Below are 27,236 nucleotides of genomic sequence, written 5' to 3'. Positions count from 1 at the left end.
TGTTCGGATAACTGATTTTTCGAGTAACAGATCATGTACGAAAACATATTAACCTATCCCGTGTTGAAATTCTTTGCTTCACATTGAATTTTTGTCGATGTTAAGCCTAACAAAAATTTTTTTAAAATAATACTCGTGGTTACTGTATCTTTAAAAATTATTTCTTTATCTTGCACAAAGAAAATAAATATAAAAACAAAAAAAATTATATTTCGGAAGTTAATCTAGTATCAAAACTGTTCCGATTCAGCACAACACACATCCCGACACACAGTCCTCAGAAAAACACCACACAAAACAAACAAAGCTCACTACTCACAATGGGAAAAAAAAGCCTCGTTCGAATACTGGCACGTCCTCTCGAAGTACCCTCTCGTGGTTGCACCAGTGCTGCCAGCTAAAACACACACCAATAAAAGTAATATTGGCGTAGCCCAAGACACAGTCAAATATTGCAGTGCCGCAGCACTAGCAGAAATTTGAATTTGCCGACCGGAATGCTTTCGGTTAACCGACGTTTCGGTCGATCGATATTCGGATAATCGATGCTCTGTCGTATTCCGAAGTTAAAATTACTTTAATAAAATTAAAGTTACTATGGTAAGATTCTAGCTCTGAATGAGACAGTTCAGACCTTATCAGAGCTCTATTTTATGCCCATACGAGTGAAAAAGTCAAAAAGAACCAATAGTCTATATCTTGCAAAGGGCCAAATGTAGTCTCTTGAATTTTACTCTTGTTAAACCTGTGATAGGCTTAATGGAATGTGCAACACGACTACGATCGTGCCCCGGAAGGAGTTGGTGCAACGACATTTCTCACGTTTTACGAGCTCTTAGCAATCTCTAGTAAAGTGAAAAACAGTTGATTGTTAGCATTGTTTTCAGAAATGTAGTTCTGGATTTTTTCAGTTTTAAATTTTTCCCCATTTTTGAATGTCTACGAAATTCCAGATAAGCTGATTCTGGGAAACTATATTTTGCAAAAGCTCACAAGTAGACCACTGCTAAACTCCTTTGCCTTTTTTACTTCAACAGGCATAGTCTACAGCTATGATGAAGTTTTGACTGCCTCATTCATAGCTAGAATCTTGCCATTACTACTGTTAAATAAGACAGTTCTAATTTAGAACAATTAAAACTTGTTAATAATTTTCTTTTATAAAAGTGTATGAGAAACAAGCTTCTAACAGTAATTACAATGCACTTTAATAAAATTATTTAATTTTGATGTAAATAAAGTATAAAATAAAACTTACCAGTTTCAATTACAGTATTAACTGTACCTAAAATTAAAAAAAAAACACACATTTAATTAGAACGAAAAATATATTATAATTAAGTCATTAAAAACTAAATTTTATAAATATAAACAGCTGTAGCAGTTGCAACAGAAAGACATTAAGTCTGTTTATGAATGAAGTCAATTTTTATATTCTTTTGTAATGTATTTTTTAAGTGCTATAAATATTATTAATATGAAAAAAAATTTAATCTAAAAATAAAAATTAAATAAAACTTTCATCAAACTAAATTAAATTTTATATGAATTTTAATGTAATTTTTATATAAAAAAATTTCATTACATTCCATAAAAGTCTGCAAGTTTTTTTACGCTCGTATATTGTTAACAAAATAATCAATGCTTATTTTAAACTGTTAAAAACATTAATTAAAAATAATGTTTTTTAATTAATATTTTTATCTATTAATTACTTAATCTACTTTTATTGTATTACACTTAACTCTTGATTTACACAATTTAACACAGTATTTTAAAATTAAGCATTTTCTTTCATAAAATTAATATCTAACCTACACTATAATGATGTTGCAATCACACTGTCACTACTTTCAACTTGCACACGAGTTTATTGTTTTGCAATGTCGTGCAACCTAACACCATATGCATTAAACTAAGCTCGACATCTAGGTATTCATAAAAAATTAAATAAAAGCAAGCTCGGATAACGGATTTCGCCGAGATAAAGACCGTCGACGCCTTTAGTAGACTAATTAGAAAAGAAAACGGAAGTGATGTAACACAGTAGACTCTTTTATTTTGAACTTGTATAATTTGAATTTCCTCTTAATTCAAACTGGATGCTAACCCCCATCTGATTTCTATTTAAATCAATATAAAATTCTCTTGGCAATTGGACGTTCAGTGTGCATCTCGCATTTATTCAGAACAAGAGCTCACATTAGTAGATTATCATCTTCAGATTTTTGAAATTTGAAGAGTGAATTTAAAATAAATTAATTAATTTAATTAATTAAAATTTAAAAACATTTCAAATCTGTCGGTGCACGATTAGGGTGGTTTACGGTCGCCCGGTGGCAGTCACTAGTCGTGGCTTCTCAAGGACAATATAGCTTTAGACTTGGAAACTAAAGTGGCCATCATCAAGAAGGATCTGGAGAATTAAAATCCAAGATCCTGCTTACTATGTGGTGCTAATATGTTGTTAAAATCATTTTTTTTTTTTTTATTGTACTGTAGAATCTAGAAATTCAATTTAATTCAACCTGTTTGAATTAACGAGAGTCCATAATATTTTTAACTACAGAGGAGGGAAAAAAGTTCTTTATTAAAAAGTGAAAATGAGAGAAAAAAAATTTTTATTTTCATTCATTTTATAATGGTTAATAAGGAAAAAAAATCTTAAAATCTATCCTTCCATTTCCTGTATAAATATTAATCTTGATTTACATGATTCTGATTTCAAACAGAATCAATCTACTGCATGAATTGAATGTTAGGTATATTTAAGTAACTAAATATCTCCAATCATGAATTGGGAGTCAAAAGTATTTATGACTCAATGTAGCAATTTTTAGCCAAGTTCTCTAATAGTGTTTTTTATAAATTAACAAGCATTTATTTATCGTGGCACCATCGCAATGCCGGGCTGCAATTTTTAATCATATTTTAATTTATTTAATTTAAAATACAAGCTCACCACCTCAAATTAGTAATGTAGCGTCGTTCTCCCGTGCATCGTACTTTTCCTTTAACAATAGAGTCGTGCCGGTCATCTATTAACTGCTTTTAGGGGAAACTTGAAATAACTCGAGTTCCACTTTGCATTCGAAGTTCATACGTAGTTAACTGGGGCCTCCCGTCCCTAAACTTTCTATATCTGGTCTTGACTTTCATGTATCTAACTCAATTCTCAAAATTAAGGAAAGACAGAAAGACACAGATAACAGTGGAAATTTATAGGTCTACAATTTTTTCAAATTGCAGCCCAAAAAAAACAATTTAAACTATTATATAATAAAAATAAAATTTTAAGACATCTAACTTGAAAATGACATATATAAATCTTTGTCGTAAATAATTCCTTTTTTAATTTGTAAATTTTTCCCCACATACGTCAACTTACATAATACATGAATTATGAATCTAAAATATATTAATGAAATTATTACAAAAATAATAAAATTTCATAATTTACTACAATTAAATTCACTTTTTACAAATATAATATTAATTCTGATAACAATAGCCATTATTATAGCGAGTAAAATATACTTTTTGTTTTTATAGTACAGTAGGTTTTCAATTTAACAAACAAAACAATTTTTTGCAAAAGAAAACTTTAGATCTGGTTTTTTTTTATTTGCAAACAGAGCATGCTAAAAGGTTGGGTCAATGAATCAATAAGTAAAAAATATTTATTCTTATACACTGTAACAACATTTTAATACATTATATAAATTGTAAGTTGGTTGTTAATATATGTTTTTAAAATACATTCGTTTTAACAAACTTTTGACAATAGCAAACACCCCTACCTCCAATTGGTCTGTAATATTCAGGACCTATTACATCTCTATTTCTTTTGTATTTCCCCAGTTAATTATTATATCTTATTAAATATTAAAATGACTTGTGCATTTATGTTAAAAATTTTTGGTTTAGTTTGAATAAAATTTATATATTTTATATATTAAAAAAAATAAAACTTTTATATAAGTAATAACTGTTATATATATATATATATATTTGCTATTTTGTGAAAAGTAAATCTTCAGTTTTAATCTATTGAATATTAAAGATACATCAAAGTGCAAATATATACAAAGTTAATATAAAAAATTTTGATTACAAATAAAATTTGTACAAAATTATTTATAAAAATACCATATAAAAAAAATCTTGCATATAAAATGGTGTTTTAACAATAATTTAAAATATATAGCTGCATTTAATGTGTATGCACACACACGCACACACCATTCTTATATAATACATCTATTATTGTAAAGATTTAAGTTATCATCTTGTTTCACTATATTAAAAATTTGTTCCATTTCTTTCCATTATATCACTGGTTTTTCAACCTAGATTTTGCAACACCTGAAGATACCAACTTTCTACAGGTTTTGTAAGATTTCTTAATATCCAATAATTTCTTTAAAATTAAAGTAAGTAAAACAACAAGACCGTATTTGAGACAAGACTATGTCTCGGAGACTCACTACCGAGCAGGATCACTTCGACACTCGCGGCGGGTCTCGTTCTCGTTCTCCAATCGTCTTTGCTATTGCTGGTTTTGAACGCGATCGTTCAAACTTCACCGGCCACGGCCACGACCGCAAGGCTTCCGTGATGCATTTTCGTTGAAATCGAATGTTTAAATTTCTCTCCGTTGCGTGACACCCCGGATTGAATTTTTGTCTATGCGAAAATTTCCCATTTTTTAAAAAAATAATGGCGGCTATTGTACTTCTGATAAGTAGCACTGAGTTCAGCGTTAACGTAGATTCTTCTTTTTATTGCAAGTACTTTCGACGAAAAATTACGATCGTCGTCTTCAGGCGAATGTGTGTGCTTTTCAGCGTATGCACCGTCAATCGTGCCGATTTAAAATCTCCTTCGAACCGGCGAAGTTACCGAACGCTAAAAGAATACATTATTTTTAAAAATTCGCCAACGAAAATCTTCCGTTATCGGTTTGGAACGTTCAGCACGTGCCTCATTCAAATTTGTTATTTCCACATTCGCCTGAAGACGACGATCGTAATTTTTGGCAGCTATTGTATCGTTCGCAATTATTTTTTTATTTTGCACAAATGAAATATATATATTAATGAATGTAAGAAGAAAAAATAATTCTATTTTGGAAGTTAGTTTTAATATAAAATTATAACGACGCGCCGTCTAGTTTCAAAAAGTTCCGACGAAGAAATGATATATCTCCGGTCGATCGGCCGAGGTTAGCACGTGGCGACCAGAAATATGTGGGGAATAACACGGGACAGGTAAATGGGTTATTTCAAAGATTTGTTTGTCAAAATTCGACTTAGCAACATTTGCTTTTCGAACTTACCAACGCACGTGTTTGTCAAAATTTGATTTCACAATATTTGTATTTTCCAACTGTTTTTAGAGTGTGTTGCCATTTTGTATTTGTGTTTTGGTTTTCGGTCCCCTGACTACTATAAGTCTGGTTTTTTTTTATGTGCGCATGATTTGGGCACCTAATACTCTGTGCCAAATTTCAACTCCTGACAGGTATTCCTTCATACCACTAAGCTGATAAGACAGCAGGACGTACGATTTTATAAGCAAGACATAGTCTTGTCAATAAATTATTGTAAATCAAGTAAGTCAAACATTTCAGAGTAAGTTAATAGAAATATTTTCAATGTTTTTTTGAACCTTTGAAACATATTTCTGAGATATGAATGCAATTTAAGAAAATATAAACATTACTCAAGTCCTCATATTAAAAATCATTATAATTACAGTAGAGAACCAAAAATCGGAATCAATTAGGGACTGGGGTTGTTCAGATTAGTGATTTGTTCCGATTACCGATTATGTACGAATAAATATATTAACCTGTCCGACGTTCAAATTTTTTTCCGTCGCGTGTCGCTTCGTGTCGAATTTTCGTCGATTTTAAGCCTAACGAAAATTTTTATAATAATAATCGAGGCTATCGTATCGTTAAAAATTATTTCTGCATTTTGTACAAACAAAATAAATATATTGAAAAATATAAAAACATGAAAATTATACTTTAGAAGTAAATTTAGTATCAAAAACGTTCGATTCGGCACGACACAGTCCGACTGAAAATCATTCCGATTACAGAGGTTCCGATTAATGAGTCTATACTGTAGTTTAGAAAATAAATATAAACTTTATTGATTTAGACCGTGCCTGTACACAGAGAAAAATCAGCAACATAAATTACATAAATACACAAAAAATACTGTACGGGTACATTCTAACAGTGTATCGACAAATTACAATATACTAAAATGTGTTCCAATATTCACCAACAAGTTCATTGGTGTAGTGCTGCTTTACTAGTGGCATTGGTTGTGGCTAAGGCATGCGTACTGGAATTTACCCTACATCTTATACATAAACATAATGAATACATACATAAAACAATTATTTATGAAGAATATTGATATAAAATTAATAGATAGCAAATTTATTGTAATAGAGCTAGAAAGTCTTAAAAAAACTTGCATATTTTGTATAATATGAGGGAACTTATTTTATCATCAAGCAAAGAAAAGTTGGTGTCCTGTAGATATTCAAGCAATTCAGATGAGATAAACAGATGCTTCTTAATATTTTCAACAACTAAACTGCAAAAAGAACATTTGGTATTTTCCATAATACCTATTCTTTTATCTTTCAAAAAATATATTACATCTATTTAGCCATAAGTTGTATCACTAAACACTTCATCTTATAATTTAAATCAGAAAGTAAGTTATAATGCATAATCCATGGAAAAAAAAAGTGTCCAATCAATTGACCAATATTTTTGACCAATTTGCATTCTATCTTATAAGCAATATGTTATTTAACTACTAATAATTTAATTAAAAAAACCTCATTATCTGATAGTTGAGATTGGTATGTATATGAAAACCCAAAGTCATTTACAACCAATTTCTACTTTTTTTTTTCATGAATACCTGAAACTACCACAAGAGGGCCGGAAACAGTTATATATTAAGGCTAAAAGACACGATAGTTATCGATACAAATTTTTATCGTTGTTTTAATGTAAAAAGTGCCGAATCCTCAAATAAAAGGTCAGTGTTTGATCAATTTTAACCTTGTGTGAATTTTTTAATAATCTATTATTGGTCATTTAATAAAGTTTTTATCTTCAAGCCAAAAGACTGTCTGTTACTTCTGTGATATTGTGAAAAAGGGTAAGAAAAGACTCAAAAAATTAATTTTTTGTAAATACTCTTAAACTCCAAATAAAGAGGACCGTGGTATATCATAATTATGCAAATAATGTTTGATTCTATGCAGTTTCTAATTCACAAGTAGCCATCTCTCTATAAAGAATGATTGTCATATTATAATTAATTTATTATAAACTAGTTTTCTAAAACCACATTCTGGTAAATTAAAAATTTTGAACCAAAAACAAAAAAACACTCATAAGAAGGCAAATTACCAGAGGTGTTCTACCCAATTTGGATCTTATCAAGGATCCAGAAACTGAACAATTTAAATGAAAAATCCACTTTAAAAAGCATGATTGAACCTTTCCTAATTTAGGAAAGATTGAATTGTGGTTCATTCCAAATTGGGAATACAAAGCTTATACTCAACTTAACTACAGAGTGAAAAAATCTGAAATAATTCTTAACAGAAAATGTTTCCATTTTTGTTAATTTCATTATATTTGACAATTTCAGTTTATAATCTAGTAATATCTTTTCAAAATGAGTTTTGAGAAGAAAAATAAATGTTCAAATATTTAAAGTTTGACAATATTTCTGATTTTTTGCTCAACAAATAGAGATTATCAGCTTTTTCATGCTTTCCTCCACTATAGAAAAAAATAAAATCAATATTTTTGACTTATCTTTTTTAATTGTCAACCTATTACATTTATAGAATCCAAATGTAGAGTTTTTAATTAATGCAAGTTTGCTAGACGTGAGAAACTTAGAGAGAAGAGAGGAAGGTGGCATTCAAAATAATAGGCCAGGATTTGATTAAATACCACCAATTAACAATAAAATGCAAATTAATATATATGAGCCAGTATAATTAAAATTGTTAATAAAAGAATGGCTTAATATACAACACATTTCTAATCTCATGGTCAGAAAGTATGTAGTTTGGATCACAGAAAAACATGCCAAGAAAATCACCAGTACTCCCCTAATCAGAAAATATTGCTATTGATAATAGAGAAAATATATTACTCTTTCATTACAATAGTCAATTATATCACACATTCTTTCAAAAACTGAATAAACAACTTTTTAAATTTTATCTGATCTCTCTGAAGCATTACTTTTTAATATTGAAACTTTATATACCTGAAACCATATACTGTAGATACACATCAATCCTCTTAATAAAAATTCTCATTGCTCCATAGTGGTTTCCAAATTTGAAATCATGTGTTAAACATCAGTTATAAATGACTGAATCTCACAATTGCTACCTTCTAATAATAATTAATATTTTTACTAACCTTAAGTGAGAATATCAAAAAAAATTAAACACTTTTTTTGATAACTTACACAATCAAATGCAAACTCTAAATTAAAGAAGTCCTTGGAAAAATAACATAAGCATTCGTGATTAAATTTTGTCATCAGATCAAATGACAAAGAATAAATTTTTGAAAAACAAAATCAGCATTCAAAAGAAAGCTTTAACATATTTGAAACACTGCCAAAAAATATTCCAGTATGTTGTAACATCAGGAGATAACTACATTCTAACAAAATATACTTTCATCAGAATATAAAACATTCTCTCTCCTTATTAACTTCCATAAATATGAAGTTATAAAGCACTAGAGATAATTTACAACTGAAATTGTCCTTATTCCGAACCTTCCCAATTTTCTACTGTATAATAATCCAAAATATATTAGTATTAAGTTTTATAAATCAAATAAGCTTTAGTGGGAAGTCAAATTCATTAAAGACTGTCCATATATATCCCCGAAGGATACGTCGTATAATTTTTGAAGCCAAATCGCAAACTGCCACTCTGATTACTCTACCTTTCTCTCTGAAAAATCTGTCTGGAGATAAAAATTTCACCTTTTTGTTGATCTATTTATTTTACATTCTGACTGACGGTTTCTAATAATTTGTTCCGTCGACGGCTTTAATTTGCTTAACGGGATGACGACTACCATTTTGTAATCGCCTTAAGCGATACAATGCCTCTTTAACGAGTGAATTAATATCACAGATATTATTGAACAGCTCTAGCAATCATTTGAAGCTCTGTTAGTGTATTTTCAAAGAGCCAAATCATTCACACTAATCAATGTATTCAGTACCACCTTTCTTCTATTTCGTTATTACAACTCAACTATTCAACTTTTTAATCTTTACTTTCTCTATAAAAAAGATAAGTGATTCAGTAATAAAATATTATCAAACTCACTCAACAAGTAAAATAAAAAAGCTTTAATAAAAAAAAAATCAATAAAAAAAGCAAAACACTGAGTCATCTTAGAGCTTTCAAACTCATATTCATAGATTCTAATGAAAATGCATTGGATTTGTGTGGAAATGCTACAGTTGCCATGGACACAGGCAAGCAGAATGAATCAGTTACTACAGTTACAACAATATAACGACAGCTACTGTTATGTTAATAATAGCATGAATAGTACAGACCAGGGCTGTTTAAACTTTTTTCATTTGAAAATTTTACATAACCCTCATTATATAGGTATATAGAATATGTATACAAATAAAATCACTTACTAATAATAAATCATAAAATAAATCTTTGATGTACTTATACCATTTATTTTTTATATACTTATATGTATTTTACCATTTATTAAAGACAAAAGCAAATTTGTATATAACGAGATGGATGTGCTTGTTTTTTACATAAAGAATTAAATCTAGACGAATAGCGAGGTCGAGGCCGAAGTTTTAGACACGAAAACGTGTACGTCGGACGTTCGGTGCCGCTTTCCCGTATGCCTAAAAGTTCGACGACGGCGTTTGGAATGCCGAACACGATTCCGCCGACTTTCCAAACGCCATCGTCAAACTTCTAGGCTTACGGGAAAGCGGTGCCGAACGTCCGACGTACACATTTTCGGCCTCGACCTCGCTAATATTAGATACTGTGGGACAAGACATCTTCATTTCTCAGAGTCGACTGACATTTTGATTTTATAGTTGTCAATGCTGAAAATTCTGCTTTTCATAAATATGCAGCACAAAATTTTACTGTTGTCAAATTTTTTGCAACCCCAAGTGGTCACGACCCACAGTTTAAGAAGCCACAGTATAAACTAACAGTACCTAGCCCACAAAGAAGACTCACTATACCTTACCATGTATCATGATTTCACTCTTGACTTCTGTTCCAATTTGTGACCATCTAATAATTTATATTTCATTTGTTAAAATTATATTTTCTTCTAATGTATACATGTCAAATTAAATAATTTAAGAATATATATTCCAGGAACTAAAAGCTCAAATATGCCAGAAACTATAAACATCATACAATCACGCATAATTTGATAACTTAGAGATATGTCATTGCTTATCTTAAGGCACTCCTTTATTAGTCTTGATAGATATAAAAATTACATCCACAGTGTCTTATAAACAATTGCAAATTTGCAATCTAACATTCAGACAAAATAAAAATCTAATTAAAACAGTTAAAACAATAAACTTGACAAATTGATAAACAAATTCAATACAAGTAAAATCACCTGCAAGAAAATAAATAGCAATATACTTATTTTGACAAAATTAATTATAATTAATATTTAATATTTAATTTAATTGATAGTTCAATTTTGACAATTACGGTTACGGTTTTGGTTACTTTTTCTGTTTTCAGACTTCTTTAAATCCCAGATTATACATTTTTAATTATTATATTTACTTTATTTCGGTGTATTTTACTGTCACTTTAACATTTATGTAATGAATTTTTTTAAAGTTAAACAAAGCATAGAAAGTAAAAATTCAAGTACAAAAAATAAACAAAAGTAAACAAAAGCATTAAAATTATTATTAATTACACACAACAAAAAGATATATGAAAATCAGCAGGCATCAAATGCAAGTAAAATGTTTACACATAACAAAGATAATTATGTGAATGAACTGATCTGATAGGTACAAGTATAACAAGTACTGTACATCAATTACTTGTAGTCTTCTTTTTTTAAAAACTCTTTCCTGTATGTATGTGAACTAAAAGGTCCTTTTTTTCCTGTCTATCACGAACTTGCTCAATTGTTCCCTCGACCCGACCGAGACAGAGCCAGATTTACAGTACCCGGACAGCTCGGCCACAAAAGCATCCCGAAGATTCTAACCCAGACTAAAATCCAAGTTACCATAGCAACAGGATAATGCCTTTATCACCTTGGCCATCCAAACAATGATTTATAAGACACATACAGATTTGACTCAGAGATTTAACAAGATACAACTGAATGCTTTCCCTAGACTACCTATGGTGTTTTGTTGCTTTTAATTTGTCATCATATTAATCACATAATATTATTGTATTGTATTTAAAAGAAATAAATATCAATGTATAAAATTACAAATAATGCTATGTTTATTGTGATTGTTAAATAGTTTCATTAATTTGTAGAATGAATATCGTTACAGATAATCATTAACATTTTACCGAAATTAAACGAAAATAAATTTGACGAATTTCTGTTTCAAATCTGTAAATTTAATTTTATAAAAGTCCAAGACAAGACAAGAAAGATTTTGAAATTTCTCAAAATTTGGTCCCAGGAATTCTTGGGTCAAAAACTAATATGCAGCTATGTTTAAAGCCATCTCATATACAAATATTCCATTTATGTTTGGATATATTTTTATATTTAAACTAATTGATCTCAAAAAAGTTATGCTGTGTTTTTGTCTACATAGAAAAATATATAAAACAAAACCCTTACAATCCAGAAGTTATTTACAAACAGCATGTTTTTAACCATTTCAAATACCCATCAGAATCTACAGAATAAGAACTATTTAAAATGCAAAAAGTCACAGAACATAAGGATATGGTAGTTATAAGAAGTATTTAACCATTAACAAATAATTAAAAAACACAGAGCGAAAAAAATTTACCACAGCATTGCAATCATTTGTATGTTTAAGAAAAACTATTTCATGTAATAATGCCATTATTATGGTGTGAAAAATCCAAATTTAGTTGAGATTTGAGAAACACCAAGAATTTGTTAAAGAATGACTGTATTGCCTTGACACTGACAAATTTTCCAACCAGACTGGATGGCCAGATGGCCACGTGCTTAAGGAGGCAGTCCGCAGCAGCGAGGGAGCCAGAATCAAATCTGGATGGGTCAAAAAACCCCACGAATTTTTCAGGGTGGGTAATCTGGATGCGTTGGGCCCTGTCCCTCACTGTAATTATTCTTGTGTCGTGTTAATATCAAAAACTTCAATTTTATAGGTGTTTAACTGTACATAAATAACATAATGAATATGTTTAAATGTGTCAGAAAATGAAGCAAATAAACGAATCTAACGTTGCACAGAAATATACAGTTATACGTAACACAAATAAAAGCTGGACGAGGGGAGACACCGTGCCACACAGGGAGATAGCACACCAAACAAGACGGTGACCTATGACCAAAAAAATGTGAAGCCCGCCAACATAGCGCCGTCTAACACAAAATATGTCTTAGTGACCTAGCACACAGGGATTACATTTTTACTTTCTTTCACACTCCCTCTATCGCTGTGTGCTACATACATAACAATTATCAATTATTTTAATTTAATTTTAACATTTTCACGAATCTATGAAACTTAGTTCCCGTTAGCGGTTTCGTTAGGACATCTGCGATCATTAGGTCCGTCCTCAAATAATAAATCACAATTTCCCCTTTTTCGACTAATTCTCGAGTGACGTGATAGCTTACGTCGTTATGTTTACTACGCTTGTGAAAAACCACATTTTTCGATAACTGTATCGCGCTTTGGTTATCACAGTAAACACAAATAAGTTTTTTACACATTTTTTAAAACCCATATGTACTAACAGTCTTTTTATGTAAGTTATTTCTCGCGAAGCTTCAGCTAGAGCTGAGTACTATGCTTCCATGGTCGACATTGCAACAGATGTCTGTTTCTTCGACTTCCAACTAATCAGACCTCCGGCTAATATCAGAATGTTACCTGTACACGACTTTCTGTCGTCTACGTCTCCAGCCCAATCCGAATCCGTGTAGGCTTTAAGCTCTTCGTTGTTCTTCACGTATGTTATTCCATACATCGAAGTACCTTTGAGATATCTCAAAACACGCTTCGCAATCATCCAATGTGTTTTTCCGGGATCAGCACAAAAACGACTTAATGTGCTTGCAGCAAAAGCGATGTCTGGATGTGTCGCGTTTGCTAGGTAGATAAGACTTCCGATGAGCTCTCTATAAGGTCGATTTCTCATGTCTTGTCTCTCGTTTTCTGAGATTGGACCCATTTCCTTCGAAATTTTCATATTTGACTCTGTTGGTGTAGCGACAGTTTTCGCATCCACTAAGTTGAATCTCTTCACCAGTTCATTAATATATTTTGTTTGCGTCAGACAGATGCTGCCTGTTGGTCCTTCTCTCTTTATTTCAACGCCTAGAATGTTACTTATAAGGCCTAGGTCTACTATTTTGAATGCTGACTTTAGTTTCGATTTAATGGTCTCAAGATTTTCAATCTTCCTCGATGCCAATATTAAATCGTCTACATAAACAATGAGTATCACTTGATCTTCTTCCTTCCCGAATACATAAACGCATGGATCAGCTGCTGTGCGCCCGCCTCCAATACTTGTGATAAAGCCATCTAACTTCTTGTACCATTCTCTTCCAGAATGTTTTAATCCGTATAAAGGTTTCAATAGTTTGCAAACTTTATCTTCTTGTTCGCCCACGATGAACAACTCGGGTTGTTCCATGTATATTTCATCGGATAAATCACCTTGCACGTAAGCAGAAGTTACATCCATTTGATGTACTGTACGTGCATTTCTTCATTTACGGAGGCAGCTAATAATGTTCTTATTATTTCGTATCTAGCGACTGGAGCGAAAACTTCATCATAGTCTATACCTCTTTCTTGGGTATGACCTCGAGCTACAAGTCGCGCTTTATACTTTTCTATGTCACCTTGTTGGTTGGTTTTTGTTTTAAACACCCAACGATTTGTTAACACTTTCTTGTTGTTTGGCCTCAGTACTAAAATCCATGTGTTGTTCTCACGTAGGTTCTCATATTCCTTTTTCATGGCGGTTAGTCATGCCTCTCTATCATCCCGATTTAACGCTTCAGATACATGTTCGGGGTCTGGAATTTTGCCTTTAACAACTTGATAAACTTTTCTCGGTCTTCCGCGTTCTCCCGTTCTTTGAATTTTTGGTCGACCTCGTTTTCGTTGGCCCATGCGACTCTCCTCTTGAATTTCTTGTTGTTCTTCTTCAAGATATTCGTCCATGCTAGATTCATTATCAGACTCTTCATCTAGTTTTCTGTCTTCACTGTTCATCTCTGTCGTCTGATTTAGTGGCATTATACACACGTCATTTGGTGTTTCAGCAGTAAGATCTGGCTCAGCGGAGATACTCTTCAGAAAAGTGTTACTTGTGTGGATTATTTCAAGAAATCTAACGTCACGTGCTATGATGACAGTCTTAGTGCCCGGTTTCCAGAGTCGATACGCTTTTGACTCGTTCGAGTATCCGACTAACACGTACTCGTCACCTTTCGGATGAAATTTTCCTCGTTTTCGAGTCTTGTCCAGCACTATAGCTTTACTTCCGATAATTTTAAGAAAACCAACATAAGGTTTACGTTTAAACCATAGCTCATTCGGTGCTTTTCCATCGAGGGCTTTTGTCGCACTTCTATTTCGTAGAAATGTCGCCGTATTGATTGCTTCTGCCCATAGTGACTGAGGTAGACCTGCCTGCAGCATTATGCACCTTGCCATTTCGACAAGTGTCCGATTTGCACGTTCTGCTACACCATTTTGTTGTAGGGTGTATTCAACACTTAGTTGTCGTACTCGAGGAATTTGTTAAATTCGTTCGATAAATATTCTCTACTGTTATCCGTACATAGCCTTTTGATTCGATGACCTGTTTGTTTTTCGACTCTTCGTTTATAAGCTTTGAACGCTTGGAGAATATCTGAGCGACTTTTTAGCATTATAGTTTCCATATGACGTGTACAGTCATCAACAAACGTTGCAAAGTATTTTGCACCTCCTAATGAGACGGTTTTCATCGGACCACATATATCGGAATGCACTAAACCCAAAATCTCTTTCTCTCGATGATGCGACTTCTTAAATGGTTGAACATGTATTTTGGATCTATGGCATGTTTCACAGTTTAATTCCCTTGCATTCGTTGAAAGGTCCATACCTTCAACCAGTTGTTCCATTTTCATTTTTCTTAAATCATTAATATTTATGTGCCCATATCTTTGGTGCCACTTTAATAAATTTTTGTCAGTTGTTTCTGCTGAAAACATTGTTTGGTCTTCCACTTCATTGACAACATATAGGTGGTCACGTTTCGTAGCTGTTAGCATCGTAGTACCATCTTTACATTTGATGATAGCATAATTCTCCTTAAATACAACAATGTATCCTTTGTCAGTGACACTTGCCACCGATAAAAGGTTGTGGCGCAATTCCGGTACATATAATACGTTTTGTAGTTTTACAGAACTTATTGCTTGTTGCTTTATTTTCAAATTGAGATTCACATCACCTATACCAACTGCTTGTACATAATTCTCTGTGGCAGTATATACTTTAGACTGTTCAATTTGATCCAGAGTTAGGAATTTGTATTTGTCGTTGCACATGTGTCTTGTCGCACCACTATCTAAATACCACTTTTTAGATCCATTTGTGAATTCCACGTTGCATGCAATTGTAGTAAGGGCACCGCTAGCAACTTTTACCTCTGTGCGTTTCGTTTTCGATTTACAATTTCTACTGATATGTCCATTTTTACCGCAGCTGTAGCATTTTCCGTTAAACCTTTGGTCTCTGAATCTTGTACTGTTTTCTGTCGAATTCGTTCGTGACTGCTTTACACGATCGAACTTTTCCTTTGAAAGTAATGCGTCACTTCTCTCGTTCTCAGTTAGTTTCATAACGCGCTCCCTCTGTCTTGCCTCCTCCTCTTTTAATTTCGATTTGAGGTTTCCGAGCGACGGTATGTCATCACGTGACTCTATGGCTACACTAAAATTTTCGTATTCATCCGGAAGTGATCCGAGGAGCATAATCGATAGTAATTCTTCCGGGATTTCTATTCCCGCTTCCTTCAATTGATCAGCTTTACTCGTGAACTCGTTTACGTACTGCGTAATCGTCGTATTTTGCCCCTTTTCCATTCGTAGTAACTGTTTGTACAACGTTGCCTTTCTAACGGGGCCACGTGACTGGAATATTGCCTTAAGTCCGTCCCACGCTTCTTTAGACGTTTCGGCGTTTTTCACGTGGTTTAACTGCCCAAGACTAAGGCTTAGATTTATTAGCGCCAATGCCTTTGCGTCTTGCTTGATCCATTCCTCTGGGCTTCTTTCTGGTTTAATTTCCGTGCCGTCAACGTATTTCCATAGGTCATTATATACGAGAACACTTCTCATCTGTATTTTCCAAAGTTCGTAATTGTCCTCGTTCAACTTCTCAATGTTTGAGAATCCGCTAGGACCCGCCATACCGTATTAGATAATAAATTCGTTTACTTACTTCTTATACTAGATATTTGTTCCTTGTAAGCAATCCTGGGCCCATAACCTGTCAGAAAATGAAGCAAATAAACGAATCTAACGTTGCACAGAAATATACAGTTATACGTAACACAAATAAAAGCTGGACGAGGGGAGACACCGTGCCACACAGGGAGATAGCACACCAAACAAGACGGTGACCTATGACCAAAAAAATGTGAAGCCCGCCAACACAGCGCCGTCTAACACAAAATATGTCTTAGTGACCTAGCACACAGGGATTACATTTTTACTTTCTTTCACAAAATGGAAGTTAGAAGTTAAATGTTTATTATAACCATCTTCCTAATTTTCTACTTTAAAATTAAATAATTCTTTAAAATACAAATTAAATAGACAAAAATCTTTTTCACGATTATCAATTTAGTACCAACTTCCTTAAAATTTCTAATTTGTATTTCACAGAATTATTTAATTTTAAAATTAATAATTTCATTCTCTAGTTAACATTTTACATAAATTTATATCTGTTTTCTTCTTATGCATTAACTTTTAATTTTTTATTTCAATTATAAAAGTATAAATTCTTATATTTTGTTATTCTTATCCACAGTGGCCAAACTGCAGCTCTTCTAGACCTTTATTGTGGCTCATGTACATCAGACCCTACTCCTAATATATATACCAGTGGTTCCCAACCTTTTCTAGGATGCGGAACACTTTTGTGAGCAATTTTCTTTAGCAGAACACTTACTTAAGTTAATATGAAATACATAAGCTTGTCATCAGTTATTTTATTAGAATTGAGCAGTTATAATTCAAAATCTCTACTCATATTATTAACGCCAATTCTAAGACAGGAAAAAATATATCTAAATAACTTTAATGGGAAACTTGTGCCTGATGTTTTTTACATATTTCATTCAGTTTTTATCGTTGCCTTTATCTTATTCGAAACAGTAGTACACTCCGTAAGTACAAGTCGTACATATATATTTAAGTTTATGAAAATTTTACAATTTTAATTTTTTGATATTCGGCGGCTCGAATACGATTGTACACTTTCCGATTTGCGACTAAATCTGCGGAACACTTGGGAGATGCTTACGGAACACCGGTTGGAAACCACTGATATATACACACATATACAGTATATAGGTTGTATATAAAATATCATTCCAATATAAGATGTGGCTCTCACATATTTTTGATACATATGTGGCTGCTATCATGACAAGGTTTGGCCACTCTAGTTTAAAACCTAAACATTGCTTCTCTAAAAAAATTTTCCAATTTACTTTTTAATTATGGGTTTTTATCTTTCTCTAATTCCATATTACTTAAAATAAACATACAAATGAAAAAACTTGTTCCAAAAAACTTAACAATCTCACTGAAATGTCTGTTGTATTTAATTCATTAAATTAAATTTTTCTTTTAAAAATTGACTGGTGTAATTCTATTGCATCATCTTACACTTCTAAAAATATTCAAACAAGTTTGACAAGCTGTCAACATTACTGTCAACATCAACTAAGTACCATATTATTTACAATTTAAAACAGTTTTATATATTTTATTATACTTTATAATATCACCAAAATCATCAATATTTTTTTCATAAAAGAAAACAAACACCTATTCTGTAAACTGATAAATCTATTTTTTGTAAATTCTAACATATATCCTGAAATATAATTTAAATAACTATTTTATTTTACTTTATGTTTCTGACATTACATTCTATGAGAAGAGGTTTGGAAATAAGCATTCTAGATCTGTTATTAACAGGAATTTTTATTCTATAATCTCTCTACACACTGAAATTTGTAATAATTAAATAAATTCTTCTAACCTTTTAACCGGTGTCGATCTATTTTTAGAATCGCAAACGTTTTCGCGGCCCCTCCTGAGCACTTCTTCGGGCTTCGTCGTATAGGCCGTTAACATTCGAATAAATATTCGATTTGAATTTCTTTTCGGAATATTATCACGTGCAACGGCTGGATATTTGTACTGCGCATGCTCTGTGCTCCTCCCTTTAAACACTGTTTTCTAGCAAAACCTGCCATGCACTGGATAGGATAATTTCCTCCTTATGATTAACGCACGTACTACTTAATCCCGCCTTAAATATCTCCGTGGCTTCTAGCCATTTCGATTGCTGTGGGTTATAGCTGGGTATAATGATTTTTGCCGCATGCAGGTCCGCCGTTATCTCCTCTTCCGACGCGTACGTCGCCAGGGCCGTAGTGTATCTACCGTGCTGTATGTCTGACTCGTGCTCCTTTAACCTCACTTTTAACGCACGTTTCGTGGAACCAATGTAAGTTAGTTGTCTATCGCACCTGTGGTCTTCTAGTGGTATCGTATATACTCCCGGAAGCCTTTCGGGGTTTGGTGGGTCTTCGCCATTGCTTAATATTCTGAAGAGAGTTTGACATCTTCTGTACGCGATGTTTATTCCTTGTCAGTTGACCACGGTGTTGTAAATGGATTTTGGCACTGGATTGTATGTGATAGATATCCTTTCATTTTCTTCCTGTCTGATATTCAATGGTCGTCCTGTCGGATTATTTGCCTTTTGGGAATTCTCACGTCTTCTAGACAACTTTTCAACGAGAGCTTTGCTGTATCCATGGCTTATAGCAATATTTTGGATATGAAGGAGCTCCGTTTCGAGCGCTTTTTTTGTAGAGGAATGCGTATGAGCCCTTCTCATTAATGCTAGGAAGGCAGCTATTTTGTATTGAAAAGGATCATATGAATTTCTTGGGATATATGTGTGGAACGTGCTAGGCTTTCGATATACTGATGTAAGTATATTAGCGCCTGCAAAGTTGATATCAATATCCAAGAAGTACACCCTCGATGAGTCGTGTTGCTCCACCTCTAATGTTAGCCCGTACGGATTACTGTTTATGGCTTCGAGGAAAAATTTTATGTCTGGTTCTACTTTCCAAAATATAATGAGGTCATCAATGTAACGTTTGTACAAGATGTTGGGCAAGAAGCACGGTAGAATATTGTTTTCCAATCTCCTAATTACCATTTCGCACAAATCATCCGAGAGCGGACTGCCCGTCGGGACTCCTTTGCCTTGCATGTACGTGATCCCTTTAAATTGGAAAAGAGAGCCATAGCATAACAAATGGGCTAGTTCGAGAATATGTTGGTGCATTGTGTTGTCCTCAACTATCGAAAACAGAAAGTCCCTTAGTTCGCAAAAACAAGGAGGTAGTTCTATCGACGGAAACAACGATCTGAAGTCTAAGACCGTAGCATAAGCTGGTTTTGCTATCGTCTTCAATTGTTCTATAAGTTCTGGCCTCTACTGTAGAATCACAATATATATACACCTTTATAGAGATAATCTATCAAGAATTCAAGACCTTCGTGGAACACCTGAAACTAACACACTATACCACTATCAGCCCAAGTGGCATCTAATGGACAGTTCATCTTCTGAGTCATCAATGACCCCTCCCCCATAAGGAGACTCCTTATTGCTTCTTCTCAGTGCCACCCTTTTTCTTTTCAAGGTGGCCTCATCTGTCCAACTCCTCAAAGTTTTACGCTATGAGCCTTCTCCTTCCCTGTAAATACAATTTGTTCTGCCCATGTACACCATTGTATTTGCTTGTCTTATCCAACAGAACCCCTTTGCAGCTCATGTCCTCCTTTTTCCACTTTCAAATCTCCAACCATCCCACCTTTCTAACTTTTCCTCAAATTACTCTCCTTCCTTCCTTCATCCATCTTTCTTATCTTTTAAAGCTACACTTTTGAGTACAGCCTTTTCTTTCACATGTATGTATGTAGAGTGACAAGTTTATTTTCTTGTTAGTATCTACCTGTCAGCATTTACAGTTCCACTTGCCAAGAAATCCAGTAGAACACCATGAGAAGAATCTTAACTGTTGACTAGGCTACCTTAAACTACTACTTGACTAGAACACCTAAGTGTTTCCACTGCATGAAGCTAAATTTGGTGACATGTTGAGAAACAAAATGACAGACATAATGGATGGGCATGCTCTGTACATATGGCAAAAGTTGTGACAAATGCTGATCATGCACAATAAGCATCCTTACATTATGGTTAAATGATACATCTTAAGGATGAGAATGTTGCTACAGTACATGATATTTTTTTTTATCTTGTAAGTGCACCAGCCTTTAAAATATGGATACAGAAACTTTATTTTTGCATTATTCCAAGTACACAGTAGCAACACAACTCTCCCTATGTTCACATACTGTATTTACTTTCACAATGATTTCAATATGTGTAATTCAAATGATAAAACAAGTTACAGGACTACATTCAACCTTATAAGCAGCAAAACAGTATTTAATAAGAAGCATTTTTGGTCTTATTAAAAGACTATCTTCAGATTAAGAAGAATTCTATCAAACGTTATAATGCCAAACCAATGGTGTCTAACCTATTTATTTACGTTATTTTTATGGTACTTATTTTTGATTTGATTTGAAATGTTTGACATTCTCTACACTTATATCCTTTTTCTTGAATTCTTAATTGTTGAATTTATAAAATTTGTAAGAATTTTAGTTGCATTCTATGTACTCATCTTTTTATTTTAGCAAGTTACAAGACTTAAAAATTTATTCATGTTAACAAACTCAGTTTTTAAATATTTAAGCAAATTAAGCACAAGTATAATTTTACTAAATTATTTTAATCTAATTTATTCTTATGAAAGTCTATTAACTCAAAAAGGTAGGAAGGACAAAGAAAATAACTATTTGCTAACATAGAGTTAACAGCCTTCTCAAATAACATTCTAAAGAAATATGAAGTATGATCTTATCTTGTGCATGGATTGCGTCAGCAGCTACTGCATAATATGAAATTCCTGTTTCTCCACTCAAAGTAGTCCCAGATAATTGTAAATGGTTGCATAAGTTTTTAGGCAAAGAACAGAGATCGATTAAGACGTGTTTAAATCACTTTATTTATGCTTTTACTACATATACCGAATTTTATAATAAAAATAGTCGGCATCGGCATTCGACAAAGAGTAACCGTTATTTTCGGCAAAATTTTAATATACAGAAAAATGTTTTCGGCCTAATTTATAGGCTAACATCAGGTCTAAACAATACCAAAATAAAGTTTCTACTTTCTATTTAGAATGCCTTAGTTGCACGATACATTTACCAAATTCAGAATTTTATGGAACTTTATGACATTCCAAATAGAATGTAAGAAATTTGTTTTGGTATTGTTTAGACCTGATTTTGACCTATAAATTATGCCAAAAACATTTTTCTATTTATTAAGATTTTTGATGGAAATGAAGAAAAAGTTGTTTGAACTGTTTCCAGTTCATGCTGTACATTTTTCTTTAGCATTAATAGTCAAAATCATCCTTGCACATCCAAGGGTTAACTTCATCGCATTTGCCATATTCAAAAACATCAATCTGTATATATCAATCCCACAAAACAGGACCATACTGTAGTTATAAAAATGCTGAAATTTATTACAATACAATCCGCTTACTGTAATCATTTTGGAACTTGCTTATACTAATGTTATTAATAATAATCAATCATTACTATTAACTGAAGTCAGTAATTAAGACTGCAAATAATGAATAAAACTAGAATTTTCACTAACATTTTAAAGGACATGCTTAAACAATTAAATTATGTATAATAAAGATTTATTAATAGTAATTCATCCAGCAAAAATTGCCAGCAATTTAATGTACTGGCAGCAAGTAATTAAATACAATGTTTAAAGCATTGGTTTGACTGATAATGATAACAGATAACAACTGTTCATTATCAGCCACAAAAATGAGGCAATTAGAACATAAATAAAAAAATTTTGCCTATTTATCCAAAAATAATGATACCTATAACACAAGTTGATTAAAATAAGTAAAATTTTGTAAGTGTATCTTATGTTTTGAAAAATGCTAGCTAACTCCGAAAACATTAGATGATAAACAATATCCACGATTCAATAAATACATTCTACTAAATTTTATTTTTTCAGATTAAATTTTTAAATAATTTTCATACAGATTTATTTACAAATTATAAAATGAATCAGATAATGAAAAGCATTTATACAAGGAACAGATTTATTCCTTATAATTATATTAATTATAAGGAATAATTATATTAATAATTATTTCAAAAAGATTATTTTAATAATCTTTAAATAATACTTTACATAATTGCATATAAACATTACATTATTAAAGAATTTTGACATTTTCAATTATTCTTATGCATTCCTAGGGAGTAACACTAATTTTCATATATTAGTCTTTGGTTAATGTGGTAGCATATTTATTGAAAATATAAAGATAAGTAGATTCTGCACTTTGCATCTAATAATGAACATCTTTTGGAAGGTTCCACAGAAAAAGCAGAACCTAGACTCGACTAGGCTCCCGCGATCCGAGGCAAACTAAGATCTCGGCGCCGTCGCGCTCGTTCCGGAGGTTTGGGACGCCGACAAAAGACGAGCGTCCGCACCGTCGCCGCTAGCCACCTTTCCACTTAACGCCTTACCCGGCTCTAATATCGTAATTATCCGTTACGATTTATTTTTCAAATAATTACACGCGCTCTCCTTTCGACACACCTCGGGAATCGGGCAAAGGGTATCGAGTCCGGAGCCCCGACCCCCGACGCGGTACGGAAACCGTCCGTAATCGACAAACGGCGTCGAAACGAAAACGCACCGACCAAAAGTACTCGAACGAAATAGGAGAACGTTCCCGTTCCGGCAACAAACGTGCAAATACTCCTCCGACTATAATAAAATTCGCACATTTTACACAAACTCCACTGAAATTTCATCCGAAACCCGGCTCTGCACGGGAAAAGCGAAGCACTTCCACGTCACTAAAATGCATTTATTCACAGCAAGATTACAAAAGCAGTTGCATATATTATTCAGGCAAACTTCACACTCTAAACAGACACATATATATATTAAATATATATATATATATATATAGAATATGAAATAACATATTTACGTTCTACATACAACTTTCCAAGTAATTAATAATTGAATATATGAAAATAATTAAGTAAAGAGTTAACAATTTACAGGTAAATTATTCAGTAGAAGTTTGTTGACACCTACACACAGAGAAATTACTCAGTTATTAATAATGTCAGATAAGAAGTTAGCTATTCGAGAAAATGACTCACTGCGTGGATTTTCTCGCAAATTAAACGTAAGAGGAAAGGTGATACTTACAGAAACACAGTTGTATGACATAAGCGTAGTAGGACCAAGCGACGATCGTAGTTATGAAGATGACTGGAAACCATTTGAATAATCGTACACAAAAGGAACATTTAGCTCCGGGTTTAAGTAAACCTGGAGGCATCTTTTCTATTCTATGATCTAACTACTTCCCTTAAATTATTTATAATCTATAATTTCGACCTATCTCCCGTAAATATGTCATAGCTAAACATCCAATCCTCCAATCGTTCAACTTTCTGTTTGGATGCCTACTGCGGTTCACTGTTGCCAACTGTGGTAGATCGTATTTATCAATCGAAATATTTTATTTTTACAAATCTTTATAAATACGTTTATTTATTTATTTTAAATAAATGTTTCGTCCTATGCGAATTATTATTTTATTTATTTATTTTTAAACGCGTTCTGTTTACAAGTGGGAGCGTGGGTATATTACGTGGTCGTCCGGATGGCCGAGCGGTAAGCGTGGCAGCGTGATCCGAAATCGATCGCGTCGGGATCAAAAACCTTGGGAATTTTGAGGGGATGGACGTCCGAATATGTCGGGCCCCGTACCTTACTACGCGGCTGCTCCATCGCGTGCGTGGCCGGACCCATAGTGGACTTGCTAAAAAGGCCTTCTCAGCACCTACGGGGTGTTAAGAGTTTTAAAAATGAATGGTACTTGTCCCGATTTACCCGAACCGACCACCCCCGAAAAACTCCCGAGGTTCTTCGGGGGTGGTTAGTTCGGATTTGTTCCCTTTTCTCCTACAGCTTAGCCACTCGTCCATCTGGAAAAAACTCCATTGACTCTAATGGATATATATATCCATTAATTCGCTCCTCTATACTAAACATGGTTACGCGGAAGCGCGGTCGGGACCATCTTCCAGCGTTTTCTGAACGGTCGCGATCCCCTAAAATGCGTAAAGCTGGATTTAAAGTTCCTGCGCGTAGCGTCTAGCAAAAATGACGTCATTCTACTTAAGACGACGGGACTCGACCGATCTCCACCTAACTATCCGCGAAGATTTCCGATAATCCGAGCCGGATTCGAACCCGTATTCCTCGAAGTGGCAGATTATACCCTTCGATACCTCAAACATTAATATATAATATATATATATATATATATATTATCGTAATTAATACTTCGTATGATGATTTCAATTTGTCCATGGCTAACACATCGAGTGAAACTAACTTCTCCGTTAATTAATTACTGTTTTCTAATTTTCCGCGTAAAATTTCAAAAATACAGTAGAACCTCTATTATCCGGACTAATTGGGGATGAAGGTAGTCCGGATAATCGAAAAAATAATAATTGACAGTGCATATAGTATGAATAATTTTTATTCGTCTAGATTTACATATAGCTTCAGTATTAAATTATTTTTTATTAAGGAATTCAATTAACGACTTTTGTTTAAAGCTAGCTGTTCTTTTCGAAGCTGCTAAATCGCGAATACTTTTAAGACATAAGTTGTCCCGAGTTACACCTTCTTAGCTCTCAAACCACTTCATGGCGACATCTAAGCATTGAAAAGCTTCAGAATGTGTAGGACCAATATCTCTTACTTCGCAAATCTCTTCTTCGTCTTCTCGATCTCGTTCATCAGAGGCAGATATTTCTTTATTTCCTCGTCATTCAAAATTTGGAATCCAGGATCGTTCGCATCGCAATTTAACCACTCGGTTACATCATCTTCGTTACATTTGGCATATATTGAAATTTGTGCTATTGCTTCCGCAATGTCTCCTATACCACTTTCTACAGTTACCGGAATTTACTAATTGTCTTTTCAAAATTTTGTTCCGTGCATTCCATCACGTACGTACTGTACAGCACATAAACAGTGTCGCAATTCGCCAAGTGCAAATCGGCAAATTCGTACGATTTTTGTTTATTTTGAACAATCCGGATAATCGATGTTCTACTGTATATCATGCTTAATTATCGAATAATTGTATTTAATATTTTAATAAATAAATATTATAAAATATAATTTATATTTTATAGTAAATATTAAATTATTCTCCATTGTTCGACAATGAAAGAGCTTTTCGTTCCATGCGATTTCAAATGTTTTTGCTCTCGTTTTTCCTTTTAGCAAAGATTTCTACATTTCCCATATATAACGATGATCGGGCGACTTCCACGAATTCGTATCCAAGCAATATTCGTATTACTTTCTGGACTGTTATGAATACACAACGAGGGAAAGTATTGGAATCGTGGAAACGAAATTTGGCAGTGAAAGGTCAAAAGGGTGGGATGACAGAGGGAGTCTTGTATTTCCAGACGGATAGGACTTAATAACGAATATAATCAACGTTTACACTCTTTGAAAAACTCACCCCTATCCTCAAAATTAAGCTTTTTGCCATTTTATAGTAATTAAAAATATAAAAAGTTTTTATAACAAAACGTGATAAGAGATGGCGCCACACACAATTTTACTTATTTTGCTTAATAATATAAAATTTTTAAAAATAAAAACTCATAACAGCCGGGAAAGCTACGCAACTCCCTTAGGCCTTTTTTTGTTAAGGCCGCCACACACGTTCAGGAAATCCTTTGAGGAATTCCTGAACGTGTGTGGGGGAAAACTGTACAGTCCACCGGAGTAGAAACGAAAAACCATTTGATTTTCCTGCACAGTTTTGGACTGCGCAGGCTAACTGAACGTGTGTGCAGTAGTGTGGTTCAGTTGCGAGGCCGCTGAGTAGTGAGAACAATGTCTGGTGAATGTTTGGAAGAATTATTTTTTATAACCTTTTTAACCTGTATTATCTATAACCTGAAAAATTAATTTGGTTAAAAAGTTAAAAGTTAAAATTATTTTCAGATCAAAAATTTCTCGAGTAAATTAAAATTATAAATAATTTTAATATTTAGACGACTTCTCAATTCATTTCCTCAGTTTTTATATTCAGAAAACTTTTCAGTTCACTTCTTTAGTTTTCATAAAACATCTCGATACGCTTTAATATCATTTTCTTTTACATTTAAAAAAAATTATTGTTTTAATACCTGTTTTAATGTTGTATTAAAACATAACAACTTAAAATAATATTTTAACAATAAGATAAAGTTTCATAAATTATTTTTAATTATTAAATTATTAAATTAATTTGCGATAATAATTTTTAAAATTTGTACTAATATCGGAATAAATTACAACACGACAATTTGAAATAATATTTGACAATAAGACAAAGTAAAATAGGGAAATATT

At 32.8% G+C, this 27,236-nt stretch overlaps 1 protein-coding gene across 4 annotated transcripts in view; it reads right to left on the bottom strand.

The window, feature by feature from the left end:
- LOC136987560 (palmitoyltransferase ZDHHC15B-like) overlaps window positions 1-24,252 on the bottom strand; it is a 97,746-nt gene extending 73,494 nt beyond the window's left edge. For all 4 annotated transcript variants that reach the window (XM_067285306.1, XM_067285307.1, XM_067285308.1 and 1 more), the window contains exons 1-2: window positions 24,003-24,252; window positions 1,259-1,285 (exon numbers count right to left, since the gene is read on the bottom strand). In XM_067285306.1, coding sequence (XP_067141407.1) covers window positions 1,259-1,285; window positions 24,003-24,135 — 160 coding nt within the window. In that variant the 5' untranslated portion in view covers window positions 24,136-24,252. The remainder of the gene's footprint in view (window positions 1-1,258; window positions 1,286-24,002) is intronic.
- Between the last annotated feature and the right edge of the window lie 2,984 nt (window positions 24,253-27,236).

This window comes from Centruroides vittatus, unplaced genomic scaffold, assembly GCF_030686945.1.
Source record: "Centruroides vittatus isolate TY-2023 unplaced genomic scaffold, ASM3068694v2 scaffold_2520, whole genome shotgun sequence".
Taxonomy (NCBI): Eukaryota; Metazoa; Arthropoda; class Arachnida; order Scorpiones; family Buthidae; genus Centruroides; species Centruroides vittatus.
The sequence above is the reverse complement of the archived record's forward strand: the minus strand, read 5'-3'. Positions and strand labels throughout refer to the sequence as shown.